This window comes from Erinaceus europaeus, chromosome 8 (genome assembly GCF_950295315.1).
Source record: "Erinaceus europaeus chromosome 8, mEriEur2.1, whole genome shotgun sequence".
In the NCBI taxonomy this organism is placed as follows: Eukaryota; Metazoa; Chordata; class Mammalia; order Eulipotyphla; family Erinaceidae; genus Erinaceus; species Erinaceus europaeus.
The window spans coordinates 97,892,702-97,908,478 of NC_080169.1; the positions used below are offsets into that span (position 1 = coordinate 97,892,702).

Here is a 15,777-nt window from a genome sequence, read left to right on the forward strand (position 1 = left end):
CCTTGGCATGTGATAAGCTCCAAAACTGAGAAAGTTAACATCACAAAGATGGCAGTTCTCAGTTCATCTATAATGTTAAGGTAAATCTAAACAAAATGGCAATAGAATTTCTTTTGGGACTTTACCAAAATATAAGTAAAGTCTATCTGGAAGAACAAATGCACAAAATAGCTGAAGATATTTTGAAAAATAGGAACATTTATCTTATTAAAAAGTTTAATCACATGATAAAGCAAATTATAAAATGGCGTTATTTAAAATAGCATTGTCCATGAATAGAAGATACAAAGAAATCCAAATAATAAATCCAGAAACCACTCCAAGTATATGTAAGAATTTAATATTATATAAATGTGGAATTTTCAAAACAGCTGATGAGGAAATTTCAATAAATGGTGATGCAACAACTAAATAAATATCCAGACCCTTAATCACATCTATATCAAAAATAAATTCCATTTGAAGTAAAGATTTAAATCTAAAAAATTCAAATAAATGAAAACAAATATTTACATAGCATTACACAGAGACCTTTACAAATACATCATCAAAGGCAGAAATCACAAAAGACAAATTTATCTAAAGGAAACTGTAATGGCTCTGTGTATCAAAGATATCATGAATTGGTACATATATGACAAGGAAAATATGTCTGCAGCATATAGAATTAGCAAATAGTTAGTGGTTCACTATAGAAAGAGTTCTTACACATCATTAAAATGTGAACTAAGAGAAAAAGTTGGCTAGAGTGTTCTCTTGTGCCTTCTCAACAGATGTGTTATGCTAGGAGCTGGGAATACAGTGTTGTAGAATCTGAACAATTGGACAAAGTCTCTTCCCTCTTTCACTCCAGTCTGGAAGCAGACACACATATACAAGGAAACAAAGTTACAAATTGAAAGAAGGGATGGGATAATCAAGCAAACAAAGATAGCAATTGGGAGGAGAAAGGAAACTATTTCCAATAAGGTAAACTGGATAGGCTTTCTTCAAGATGTAAGCTAGAGTGCTTGAGGTATAGAAAAAAAAAAAACTTAGCTCGTCAGAGGAATCAATATGACTGCATTAGGATGGGCATAAAGAAACATTGAAAACATTAGAAACATTGGAGGTTAAAAGAAAAAAAAAGACACTGGTGGTATTTAGAGAGCTAGGTAAGGGTTAGGTTGTGCAGGGCTCTGTGAACTGTGATAAGGAGTTTAGATGTTATAAGCAGTGATTTGCTTGATCCAATTTATGAGCAAAGTCATTGCTGCCATCCTATCAAGGATGTGCTGAAGTAGGTCATGTCTCAAAGATGGGAGCAGAAAGGCTAGTTAAGAACTAGCAGGCACAATAGTTGAGTGAGAAAAAAAAATATGTATTGGTCAGGACTAGAAGATATTTTTTTAAAGAAGAAAAGAGCAGATTAAAGACATTTTTGTTACAAAACCAATAAATTGTACAGATCAACTTGATGTTGATCAAGTTATGAAAGAGATCAAGGAGTAGGTTTCTGACTTAAATAACAGGTTAGATGGGGGTGTGATCTGTTATAATGGGAAAATGAGACAAGATTTGAGGTAGAAAAGAGGAATTTAGAATGTGGCATGTTAAATTTGAAAGTTGTGAGTCATCCAAAGGGAGGCATTAAATAAACAATTATATATAGGAGTCTAAAATTTAGGGAAAAACTCAAGGTGGAAAAATATAAATGCAGGACTCATTAGCATAAAGGTGGTACTTTTACTTCATGGCAATTGAATTAGATTACTCTGAGGGGAAAATAAAGACAGGAAAGAGGGACCAGAATGTAGGGGAGAAATCTCTACCTTTCAGAGTTAGGCAGGAGATGGGAATATAATCCTGAGGAGTAATCAATGAAGCAGGAAGAAACCTGGATAAGGACGGTGCCTTAAATATGATTGGAGAGCATTTCAAGAAATAGAGCTTGGTCAAGGTGAGGGCTGGAGAGTCCCCTTTAGGATAAGGCAGGATAGAAGTTACTGGTTTCTTCCTAAAGAACACTTTTCAGTGGCGGTGAACTCCTATCAGCACATAGATTAGAAGGCGAAGACAACATATAAGGACAACTCCATAAAGAAGGGTGGTTATGATGGAGTGAACTGAGAAATAGTTAGTGGATGGAGATGTGCAAAAGGGAAGGTTTGGTTAAAATGGTAGACACTGTAGGGTGTTTGCTGGTTAATGAGAATGATCCACTTTAGAGAGATTGCTGAAGCAGAGGAGGTAAGCAAGGAGACAAATCCCTGAAAAGGGAGGGTGGGGTGGTTTCTAAAGCAGGAGGGGAGAGGTTAACCTTGAAACTTCCTCCACAGTCACAAAAATAAAAACTGGCACCAAAGTAGCTCTCTCTCTCTCTCTCTCTCTCTCTTTCTGAGGGAGTCTTGTTGAAGAGAGATGAGGATAGTTGTATACAATATATTTTATTTTCTTGGTGTGTGGGGCGGGAGGGGGAGAGAAACAGAGGAGAGGATCAGAAATCTTTGAAAAGGTATGGTTTTAAAAGTGGAAAACTGAGAGTAGCAGGAACAAGAGTACCAGTTTGAGGTTTGACATAATAGACGGGTAAGCAAAACTAGTTGGCTGAATGGTGTGGTTTTCTTAAATAAAATGATCAATGTCCAGTCAGACCCATAGACTGGAGATGCTAAGATTCTAGAGCTGCCTTTCAGACAGGAACACAAGTTGGAAAAAACTGATACTCGAGACTGTTGACAGCACTGTAAATTTCAAGATTGATTACAATGATGGACGAACAGTGAGCTCCAAGACAGGAACTGAATCCAAGACAAGGGCTGATAAATATTGGGAGAAAAAGAAAAGAGATTAACGAACTAGCTAGTTATAAGTCAACAAGAGATCCAGGTTAAGAAGTTGGTGATCAGAGTGGAATGGTCGATGATGTTCGGATCCTCCAGAGAAGCAGACACCAAGACATGGTTCAACGTGTAAGAACTTTATTGAGGGAACATCTGTGAAGGACAAAGGGAAGGAAGGGGTCAGGAGCAGAGATGATGAGGCTTTCATTTCATATCATAATGCGAGTCTGGCCCCTGAGAAAGGAGGGGTGACTGGGCAAGAAGAGGCTTAGACTGCATGCAGATTGGCTCTGAGAAAGTTTCAGCCAAGCTGCTGAGTCCCCAGGTCAAAATTACACACCAGGGGAGTACAGGATCTCTCAGGAATAGAAATCATACCTCCCCACCCCCCTACCTCTACCCCTGGGTGCTCAGTACTGGGGAAAAGTCCAGAAGAATGGCTTCCTAGCTGTGGATCCCTGAGAGGAGCAAGGATCAACAGTTGAAGGGAAGAACTGGTCTTTGGAGACCAAGTCACAAGAAGGAAGGGCGCAGATGCTGGAGTTCAAGTTCAACCACAGCCATGCATTACTAACGGGGCAGGGGTGGCTGACGATGGGGTTTTGGGGTGCATAAGACTAAAATAGGAGCTAGCCTTTGGAGGACTGATCCTGAAGGACACCGGCCGGGAAATCGATAGGTCACACAGAGGGGAAGAGGATGGTTCTGTCCAGCGGGAATAGCCTCAGGGAAGCCAGGGGCGTGTGGCGGGCAGGCAGAGGAGGTCATGCTCGGCGAATAGCGACAACTAGCAGGAGGCCAAGCCCCACCTGCCGGCTCTAAGGCACACGGTCCTCGGGAGAGGCTGCGCGGGGCAGGCTCGGTGCGGCAGGCTCGGCGAGGGCGGGCGAGGGCGCGGGGGAGGGAGGGCTGCGAGGAGGCGCCCTGGGCGGCCGGGAGTTGGCCCAAGGCGAAGAGCGCTTCCGCGGGCTCCAGGAGAGCGGGGAGACGGCGCGGCGCCTGAGGTACTGGGGCTGTGCGGAGCGGGCGCGGGCGCGGTCCCGCGGGCGGCCGGCGGCGGCGCTCAGGGCGGCGCGGGCTTTTTGAGACCCCGCTTGGCGAGCTGGCGCTCCCGGGCGGCGCCGCCGCGGAGCTTGGGGCGGCAGCTGGCGGCGGCCTGGCGCGTGGTGACGGCGGCCGCGGGCGGGCAGCGGCTCCCCGGGGCGGCCGGGCGCAGGGCGGCGGCGCTGCGGGACGAAGGCTTCCCCTTCCCGAGGCTTCGGCCCGCGAGGGCGGCAGCGGTCCCCAGGGAGGAAAGACAAAGACAGACGGTTAGAAATGGCGCCTCCAAACGGACTGAAGAGCCGCGAACCCCAGCTCGGCGGGGCGGGGTCGGTCCCACAGGTGCGGTGCCCCGGGGAGCAGCACCCAGCTGAAGTCTGCCTGAGCCGCGTCCCGGCTTCTAGGGAAGGGGAGCGGCACCCCTCACCTTTTCAGCCCCCTTTGGCCAGTGCAGCATCCCAGAATATGCAAAAGCAAAATAAAAGGCAAAGGAAACGCAAGAATATGTTTGCAGAAAAACGGGAAATGTCCTTATTCAACAATAAAGTGTTGGTAAGATTATTGTCTCTTTTCATATAGTTGATAGTTAAGTTGCTATTAAAATGGTGCTGGGGAATAAGTTATACCAAAACACGCAAAAGAGTTTACACTGGATAAAAAAAAAAAAAAAAAAAACCAACCCAAAACCCAAACCCATCATTTTCTGTGTATATAGTTATGGATGTTAATGTGTATACACACAAAAAAATTTGCCAAGAATGTTTAAAGTAATGGTAAGAAACACATCTAAATGTTAAATGGTATTTCCATGTGATGAAGTCGCAAGTGCCTTTACTTACTGATTTCACAAACTGAATGCAATATGTAAGTAAGTACCCATTCGTTCTCCCCATTCAAATTTATGGTCATAAATACTTTTATACTGTGTGGTAAAGTGGTGGGTATGAAAGATTTTAAGAAGGGATGAATGATAAACAGAAGTAATTTATCTTGCTCAAAGACTGAGTAAGCCTCACGATTACAAGGTAGTTTACCTTCTAAACATTACACATTAATCAAAACCACTCTAAGTAGTTCTACCTTACTTTACTCTCTTCATCATTTCTATTTTTGAAAAATAAAGTCTCTGGAGTATTAACACATCTTAATTTGACTTACAATCTTCACAGGATAGGGAACACAGAGTTTGCTTTAAAAAAAAAAATCACCGTATTTTCTTTGGGAAATATTTTAAAGAATACCAGAATACCAACATTTAAGGGTACTCAACAATTCACTTCAATTTGAAAAGCTTAATATGAACAAAACCAAAATGTGATAATGAAATAGAGTCTGAACTTCATGGTCTTCCAGTTTTAACAACTTAAACATCTTAGCAATTATTAATACATAGGGAATCTGTCCTGCTAAACTTGCTCAAGGAAAATGGATAAAGACAATGAAAGTATGCTATTGTAATATATAGGAATGGAGTTCTAAGACTTTTTCTACTAAATGGATAGAAAAGCCATTTATAAACCATGGTGACCTCAGAGTTGTCATTGTGATTACAGATAGCGATAAGCATGTCCAAATTAAATTACTGGTGTGCTGTTTAAATAGAGCTGACTTAACCAACCAATTAGGCTACCCTACAAAGTTTCCTACCTTCTGAAGGCATAATACAGAATTTATATTTAAAGTTTTAGCTTTAGCAAAATTTTATCAGAAATAAAATTGACAAATAATGAGTCAAATTTGTGCTAAACTACTTTTTAAAATATTTATTACCTCTCCAAAAACTTCTATTTTTCATCAAATTATTTACCATATCAGGACAACATACAGATAAAAACAGAAGAGCAATTTATTTTGGATGCTGTAGTCCAACTTTCATTGTCCCTACAGTGATTTCAATTTATTTTTCATTTTACCTCCTATTACATGTCTCAGGTGCAAGGACAAAGCAAAGCAAAGCAAAACAAAACAACAACAACAAAAAGATAATATGAGGTTCCTACTTTTGAGCTTTACCTAGAAAATTACACTTAAATGGTTAGGGTAATTCAGATCCTAAGTCATCCCTGAAGTTCTTCTAAATTTAGCTTTTTTCATAGCCTTTAGATGAACAAATTTGCTCAAATTCATCCCATTTTCTCCATACTAGCTCAATTTTAAGTTCTTAACTTTTTAGGAGAGCCAAAGACCAGCTGGAGATTCTGATTCAAGAAAGGGACAAAGCATTTTCAGGAATGTTTTATTTCTGATTTCCCGAACAAATGAAATATATGAAGAAACAAATTCATAAAGATTTATAGCTTCTAAAAGGAATTAGCTACAAAGAGTTAAATTTTAAAAATTCTGACTTCATAATAGTTTCCCTCAATCTTTGGTTACTACATTGAGATTCTGATACAGTCTTTGACATTTCAACATATACATAATCTGAGGCCAGGTGGTGGTTCATCCAGTAGAGTGCACATGTCATCATGCATGGGGACCTGGGAAGCTTCAGGAGTGGTGGAGCAGTGCTTCAGATGTCTTTCCTTCTCTCTCCCTCTCTCTCTCTCTCTCTCCTTCCCTTCCTCTCTCTCCCCCTCTCCCTCTCTATTTCTAGCTATCTGTCAAGACAAAAGAAAAACATGGCCTCCAGGAATGAAGAAGTTGTGTAGGCACCAAGCCCCAGTAATAACCCTGGTGGCAAAACAAACAAAAACTAGTATAACTCACCTATGATATAATCAACTGCAACTTTTTCTCTCTGGAAATAATGTGTAGAAATCCTTGACTTGCAAAGGCATAAGTACCAATGCAAAATTCCATAACATGTGTTTCAGGTTAAGACAGCCGGTGTAGTCAAACTAAATCCTTCAATAGTTGAATGTTAGAATCAAGACACATTATTTCCTCTGCCTTCAAATTCAATCAAAACCTCTGGCAAGGCATCAATGTTCTGTCTGGTAGAGAAAACATACCCTGGGTTCTATTTTTTGACAATACCTCTTGGAAAGCTAGTTTCACCACACTCAAAGCTTCCCTCCTGCAGGTAGGAACTATAGGCTTGAATCAGGGTCCTTGCACATTGTAACATGTGTTCAACTGGGTATGCTACTACCTAGCCCCTTTAATAAACATCTAAGCAAAATTTATTCCTGAAATATTGACAGAGGGCAAGAACAAATATCAACACATATAAAGGTTAGTAAACTGATGAAGTTCTCCAAGTAGAAAGCAACTAATTTAAAATCCTGTTCCACTGTCCATTTGTGTCACAATCCTTCCAATGCCTAGACACATATATTAGCTTATATATAAGATGCGTTATATATAAGTAACTTTTTGACGATTTACTGAGCTGTGAATAGGTACAATCAAACATGGAAGGGTACAGGGATGTAGAGGTCACACAGGCTCCTGTGCTGAATATGGGCCCCAGATCAAATCTATGGGGTTTACAGTTAACAATATTTATATGCTTTCTCCATATCTGGGAGCTACTTTCTTTCCTGATCCAGATTTCCAGCCCTTTTTTTCCAGCCATGACCATCATCTCCCCAGACAATAACTTGGATCCACCTGCATATCAGATGTCAGGCTCAGGCAAAAACTAATAAAGTCATGGGTCCTTTGGAATATACATAAAATAGATCTAATAGCTACTTCCTAAATGGAGACCCCACATCTTCATCTGCAATATTACAGCCTTCAGGTCCATGATTGGTCAATAATTTGTTTGGCTTTATGTGTTAACTCTTTTTCAGCCACCAGGTTTCAGATGCTACCATAATACCAACCAGACTTCCCTGGACAGATGACCCCACCAATGTGTCCTGGAGCTCTCCTTCCTCAGAACCCTGCCCCACTAGGGAAAGAGAGAGACAGGCTGGGAGTATGGATCGACCTGTCAAGGTTGCCAGACCTTCCACCTTCTGCACCCCATAATGACCCTGGGTCCATATTCCCACTGGGATAAAGAATAGGAAAGCTATCAGGGGAGGGGATGGGATATACAGTTCTGGTGCTGGAAACTGTGAGGAGTTGTACTCCTCTTATCCTATGTTTTTTGTCAGTGTTTCCTTTTTATAAATAAAAACTAAAAAAAGATATAAGGCTTTTATGCTTAGACCTACCATAAATTAAAAATTCAAATAAAATAATAGGAAAACCTTTTCAATGCATTTGAACAGAAAGTGTTAAAAGATTTATTTTACTAAAATGTATAAAGCTATAATAAAATATTGCCTTCTTGCAGCTGTACTCTTCTACTCCAAGTCTATAAGCAGTTCTATTATTTATTTCAGTTTTTAAAGGTCACAAATCATCATAAAATCTTACTGAAGTTTGACACACAGTCTCCTAGGAATTCCTTTTAAAGAAAGGCTTTAGAAGTGCATGCTCTATTGAGTTATCTCCTGGTTCCCTAAGGGCTGACTATTTAAAAGTCTTTTTGCATATCCTCATAAATATCCATGTGCTTGGGTTACAGAAAATAGGCTGCTTAATTTTAGTTCCAAGGGGATAAGTCTCCACTTGAACTCTAGTGGCTATCTAGAGGGAAAGATCAAATCTTTTACTGTTAGGTTCACCCTCCAGAAAAGTGAAGGAAAAAATAGGGAGAAATTAGCAAGGGTCATAGGATTATGACAAGGCAAGACAACAGAGATAGTTTTACTTAAAACTATTTCCTTTGAAAAGCTATCTTTTAAAATAGTTAAGGGACTTCTGTAGGTGTGGTCGTAATGTAGCAGCTGCCACATGTTGTTGTTCCTCTGATTAACTAGTTAAAGCAATAAAAAAAAAAATCACCTGAAAATCATCAAATTACAACTGGATTTCTTCAGAAACTCAGTAAACAACAGATGGGTGCACGCACATGTGGTCAGTAGATTAAAAAAGGGGGGGGGGCAGAGTGATGTGATCAATGTGAGTAAACTAAGGCCAACCATCAAAGACCTAGACAGCAGAACAGAAACTCTTAAATCTCAATCTTTGCCTCACCTTTGCAGAAGAAAAAGTGTTGGATGGGATAGGTTAAGAAAAAAAAAAAGGATGAATACGGGATAACTCCACATGTAAGTGGAACTTGGGAGACAGGGTTAAGAAGCGGGGGGCATGGGATGAAACTTGGACTGATAGAGGGGTACTGCAACAAAGCAAAGGAGTCTGGGGAAGGAAAGGAACAGGGAGTCTGGGGGAAAGGAGGGTTTGAAGCCCTTGATGGGGGGGACATGAAAGTGTGCAACAGACACTTATTATGCAGAACAGGGAAACCATACACATGTGCAGACAGCTGTCCTATATTTCACTAACCCCATCCAATAAATTTTTTAAAGCTGTTTTTATTGGTAGCTTGTACTATCTTGGTAGCTACACAGTGAAGCAGTCAGAGGCAAGAAGGTGGGAAATTTCTAGGCACTTCACTTCTGAACTCAGGATATTAAACTGCTCAGAAGGACTCATCAGTGTTTAAAGTAAAAACCTGACCAAGCACTAAAGTCCTGTGGTTGGTTCAAGCCCCAATAGTAGCTTAGGAAAATAAATCCTAGCCAAACTCCAGGGGTATGGCCAGGAATTAGCAGCTGTGACACTTTGCTCCCCTGATCAACTAGTTAAAGTAACAATGAAAAAAAATCACTTAAATTTTTTTTTTTTCTTTTAAGAAACTCACTTAGCCACTGGTGGGTGCAGGCAAGTGTGGTTAGTGAATGGAAAAGGAGTGAGGGACAAATTCTCAGGACTTACTAAGTCCTGCTTAATGGCAGTTGGTGACATTTTGGTAGTTGCATAGTAGAACAAACTATTGGAGGAAGGAAGGCAAAGAATTTCTGGAAGCTTAGCCTATAAACTGAGGGGCATCAGAAACTGCCCGCAAGGACTACCAGGGTTTAAGGGAAAACCTGTTGAGAACTTAACATGTGGGTTGCTAAGGCCTTTGGCACCCAGCTAGGGAAATAAAACTTGCCCACCTTTCGAGAACTCAGGAAAATTCAGTTCCCCATGCTGTTATCCTCTAGAGGCTGGATCACAGCAGCAAGATGTTATAGTGACATCATAGGAACTAAAACAGGCTGGCAACACATTATAGACTCTCTATCCCCCACCACAATATAGAAAAATGAAAACAACACCATAACCGCAGTGCCAGCTTCTGGTACAACAGAAGTCACATTCGATGCTGAAGCTCTGAATTACTACTACAACACAAAAAGCAATGTCAGAAACAACAAATGAACAGACAAGACATAGATCTGGAAGAAAATGAGAGCAGTAGATTTCAGAAAATTCATTATGAGAAAAGAAACTAATTAACATACAGACACAAATTCAATTACTCAGAGATCATTTCACCCAAGTTACAAACACACACAGAAAAAAAAACTTCAGAGTTGCAGAGTGTGAAGGACCCTTTGAATGGACTCAGGCTCAGGTAAGGAGGCTTAGGAAGTAAGACTAAATCAGGTGGAGGAGAGAGTATCTGTGCCAGAGGACACAACCGCCACACTCTATGAATTTAAAGCTTTTGAGAAGGAAAGGTTTAGGAAAAATGAACCAGTTCATTATATAAAACAAGTGTGTAATGATCTCAAGGCAGCGAAAGTAACACAATAGTAGATGGAGACCTTAACATACCACTGACAGCAAGAGACAGAAAATTCAAACAAAAAAATCAACAATGAAATAGAGGCCTTAAGTGAAGTCACAGATGAGTTGAACTTAACTGATATATTCAGAAACTTTCATCCCAAAAGAAAATACTATAAATTCTTTTTAAGTGCACATGGAACATTCTCAGGACATGTTAGGACAAAAGAAAGCCTTAATAAATATGTGAATATTGAAATAATAAAAAATATATTTTCTAACCATGAGATGGTAAGGTTAGAAATTAACCACAAAAAGAAACAAAGAAATACACCCAAACTATGGAGACTAAAAAAAAAATTAGATAGATAACATACATAGTCAACCCATATCTGTGATCTTGGGAGAACTATTGCAGTTTCCTCTTCAGAGGATGGGCACACAGGACTCTGGTGGTGGGAACGGTGTGGAATTATACCACTATTATCTTATAATCTTGTACATCACTAATAAAACATTGCAAAAAAAAAAAACCAATATGCTTCTGAGTAATACTTGAGTTACTGAATAAATCAAAAGAGAACTTAAAAATTACCTGGAGAACAATAAAAATGAAGAGACAACTATCAGACCCTGTGGGACATTGCAAAAGCTGTTCTAAGAGGGAAGTTTATAGACATACAAGCCCATATTATCAAACAGTGAAGATTTCAAGTAACCTACCTAACATCACAACTGAGTCAATTAGAAAAAGGAGCAACAAAGAGTTCCAAGTGTCAACAGGAGGAAGGAAATAGTCAAAATCAGAGCAGAAATTAATGAAATAGAAAGAAGAAAGATGATCCAAAAGATTAATGAACCCAAGAGTTGGTTCTTCGAAAGGATAAATAGGTAAGCCATCGGCTAGGCTCAGAAACAGAGAAAAATCTATGATAAAATAATTAGAAATTAAGTAGATAAAATTATAACCCAAAATGGGGAGATCCAAAGATTCACAGGCAGTTATTACAAACATCTCCATGCAAATAAATTGGAAATGTAGATGAAATGGATGCATTCCTAGAATCATCCCACCTGCCAAACCCAAGAGGAAGTAGACAGCTTAAACAGGACAAGCAGTATTATAGACACTGAACCAGTCATAAAAACAAAACAAACAAACAAACAAAAAATAGGCCCAGATGACTTTACTAACAAATTCTGTAAGACTTTCAAAGAACTAACACCAATTCTCCTAAAACTCAAGAAAATTGAAGAGGGGCAATCACTCCCAACATGTCCTATGTAGCTGATATCCCTCTAGTCCCCAAAGCAGGGAAGAACTCTAAAATAAATAAAGACTTATATCTCTGATGAAAATTGATGCAAAGATCCTGAACATGAAAATTGATGCAAAGATCCTGAATCTTGGTAAACTGAACCCAACAACATATCAAGAGAATAATTCAACAAAGACCAAGTGGGATTCATCCCTAAACAGGGATGGTTCAACATCCACAAATCAATCAATATAATCCATCATATCAACAAAAAGAAAGATAAAAATCAAGTGGTCATATTGATTGATACTGAAAAGGCATCTGCCAAGATCCAACATTCACTTATGATAAAGAAGGCACTCCAGAAACTGGAAATAGAAGGAAAAAAATTCAACATATTAAAGAACATGTATGACAAACCCATAGCTAACATCATTCTCAATGGGGTAAAGCTGAAAGCTTTCACTCCTAAAATCAGGAAACAGACAAGGATTTCCAACTATGTCCACTATTATTAAACAAAGTCCTCAAGGTGTCTGCCACTGTATACAGAGAAGAAAGAGATGTCAACAGTATACAGATCGGGAGTTGGGCAGTAGCGTAGCGGGTTAAGCGCATGTGGCACAAAGCGCAAGGACTGGCATAAGGATACCGGATCGAGCCCCTGGTTCCCCACCTGCAGGGGAGTCGCTTCATTGGTGGTGAAGCAGGTCTTCAGGTGTCTATCTCTCCCCCTCTCTGTCTTCCTCTCCTCTCTCCATTTCACTCTGTCCTATCCAACAATGACGACATCAATAACTACAACAATAAAACAAGGGCAACAAAAGGAAAAATAAATAAATTTTTAAAAACTTTAAAAAAGTATACAGATTAAAAGGAAGAAACCAAAACTACCACTATTTGCTGGTGACATGGTAATATATCTAGAGAATCTCAAAGATTACACACACACACATACACACACACACACATACACACACTCCACTATCCAAAGCACTTCTGAAGAAAAAGGAAAAAACATATATATCATGCTCCCCAACTTCAGTTTATATTGTAAAACAATAGTAATTAAGACAGCAATGATACTGGAATAAAAATGGACACTTGGATTAGTGGAGCAGAATTGAGAGCTCAGGAATAAGCCCACACATATAAAGCCACCTAATATGTGACAAAGGGGACAAACCAATTCAGATGGAGTAAAGAAGGTCTCTTCAACAAATGGTGCTGGGAAAACTGCGCAGCCACATGTAGAAAAGTGAAACTAGACCACCACCTAATACCATATAACAACATTAAATTAAAAATGGGAAAGACTTGGATTTGTGACTAGAAACTCTAAAATCCAGAGAAGAAAATAGTGAAACTTTGCAGGAACTTCATATTTAAGATGTAGTTGGAGATTCAACCTCATGGGCATAGGGAATGAGAACAAGAGTAAACAAACAGGACTACATAAAACTAAAAAGTGTCTACACATCAACAAACTACACAAGGATAACCAGGCAACACAGTAAATGGAGAAGACATTTGCACATCACACATCCAAGAAGTGACTGATAGCAAGCATCTATAGAGTTGGTACAGCTCTACAAAAGGGGAAAAAGTGACCACATTAAAAAAAAAAGTGGTATAAAGAAGTAAACAGTTTTCTAAAGAGATACACATGGTCCACAGACATGAAGAAATGCTCTACTTCACTTGTCATCAGAGAAATGCAAATTAAAACTGTATCATCTCACAGGTGAGAGAATGGTTTACATCAGCACATTAGGAAATGACAAGTGTTGGCAAGACTGGAGACAAAAGGACTCTGCTACACAGCTGTTATGAGTACAAACTAGTGAAGTCCCTTTAGAAGACTATATGAAGAGTCCTTTAGCAAATAAAAGTGGAATTACCTTATGGTCCAGCAATACTACTCTCGGGCACTAACCCAGGGACATTCAAACACTAACTCAATGGGACATATGCACCCCTATATTCATAGGTGTATTATTCACAATAGCCAAAGAGTGGAAGCAGGCTAAATACTCACTGGCAGATGACTGGCTAAAGTAGTTATGGGATATATACTCCATGCAATACTACTCTGTAATGAAAAAGGATGATATTGTGCCCTTTGGGACAAAATGAGTGGAAGTAGAGGTTACTAGAACTAGAGCTTACTTAGTAAGTCAAGAGATGAAAGACAGCTACCAGATGGTTTTACCCATATGTGGAATGTATAGAACTGATACACAGGAATTTGGGGGAAAAAATAGAAACAAGTAAATAGTTTTTAAAACTGTGATAATGAATTATGGTGGCTACCTTTGGGAGGTGACAGAGTAAGATACAGAACTACAGTGGTGGGTGTGGTCTAGAATTATCACTGTAATCTTATAATCTTGTAACCCACTATTAATCACAAATATGCAAAAAATAAAAGATAAAAAAGACTTGGATTTGTGACTATCCCCAAAGCCTTTTATATGTAGCATATTAGCTGACAGTGCCTAATACTGCAACCAACTATCCAGCACGTTTTTGAGTATCATCAAATACATGTTATACATGATGGGCAGGGATGACAGATGGTGCTAGCCAATCATTTCCAGATGAAAAACTAAAATAGGAAGACAATGATGAAAATCATATAATAATCTGCATCTTATCTCCAATTAGATGCTTCACAATCACCTCAAATTCAACACATCCAAACTTTAATTCATTTCCTCCCACCCCCTAGGAAAGTGGTTCTCTTCCAGTGATTCTTACCTTAAAAAAAATGATACTATCCACCTGCCTAGCCAGAATGCCCAAATTTGGAAATGCCTTCTTTGTATCTCCATCATGTAGGTGATTCCTCTTCTGAAAGTTACACTATCTTAATACACACACACACACACACACACACACACACACACACACTTAATTTTATTTGATAGGACAGAAACTGAAAGGGGAGAGGGAGATAGAAGGAGATAGAGGGAGGGAGACAGACACCCACAGCACTGCTTCACCACTTATGAAGCTTTCCCCCTGCAGATGGGGACTGGGAATTTGAACCCAGGTCCTTGAACCAGGTAGTGTGTGTACTCCGTTAGGTGTGCCACTGCCCAACCCTGTTACACTATATTTTTGCCAATTTCATTGCTATCCCTTAAATTTAGGTCCTTATTTAAGATTCTCAGACTGCTTAAACGTGTGGGGTGTGTGTGTGTGTGTGTGTGTGTGTGTGTGTGTGATGTGTGTGGGGTGTATGTTTTATTAGGAATGAACTCTAGGGTTTTATGTATGAAGCATATGCCTGATCGCTGAGCTATATCCCCACCCCTGAAACTTCTGGTTTTCCTCACTGCAAATCAGGCCTCCTATCCTTGATCAATTTATTTTCTCAGTGCTATCAAGTGCCAATGCTTTCAATGATAGGGCCAAGCAAAAAAACACCAGGTTCCCACCTACAAGAGGGGAAGCAGTGCTGCAGGCATCTTTCACTCTCCTTCTCTAGGTCCCCTCCCCCTCATTTCCTCTCTGTTCTATCAAATAAAAGGGGAAGGAAGGAAATTAGTTGGTTGCTGCCGGGAGCAATGGATTTGTTATTCAAGCACCAAGTCACAATGATAACCCCAGTGGCAATTAAATATTTTTTTTTAAAAAAATCTTTCATTCACTGCCCTTAATACTGAAAATGTGAATTAACTAGTTGATATACAAGTTCCTCCTTGATTTGAGCATTATATTATCTTATACTCTTGTTTCAGCATATGGCTTTATGCCATGTCTCTTTAATACCTGAAAAATTTGTGCCTAACTCTTAAAAAATCAAGAATGGATGAAATGAGTCAAGCTAACAGTGAAATCTGAAATCTTTTTTTTTTTTTGCTTCCAGGATTATTGCTGGGGCTCGGTGCCTGCACTGAGAATCCACTGCTCCTGGTGGCATATATATATTATTGAATAGGACAGAGAGAAATTGAGAAAGGAGTGGGAGATAGGGAGAGAGAGGAAAAAGAGACACCTGCAGACCTCCTCCGCCTCTTGTGAAGCTTCCCCTCTACAGCTGAGGAGCCAAGGGCTCAAACCAGGATCCTTGCTCTTAGTACTATGTG

The 15,777-nt window shown here is 39.7% G+C and overlaps 1 protein-coding gene across 2 annotated transcripts in view; it reads right to left on the bottom strand.

Annotated features, from left to right (window-relative positions):
* Window positions 1-2,943: 2,943 nt before the first annotated feature.
* The window catches only part of ZNF800 (zinc finger protein 800), a 55,001-nt gene continuing 42,167 nt past the window's right edge, over window positions 2,944-15,777 (bottom strand). For both annotated transcript variants that reach the window (XM_060196521.1, XM_060196522.1), the window contains exon 6: window positions 2,944-4,078. In XM_060196521.1, coding sequence (XP_060052504.1) covers window positions 3,886-4,078 — 193 coding nt within the window. In that variant the 3' untranslated portion in view covers window positions 2,944-3,885. The remainder of the gene's footprint in view (window positions 4,079-15,777) is intronic.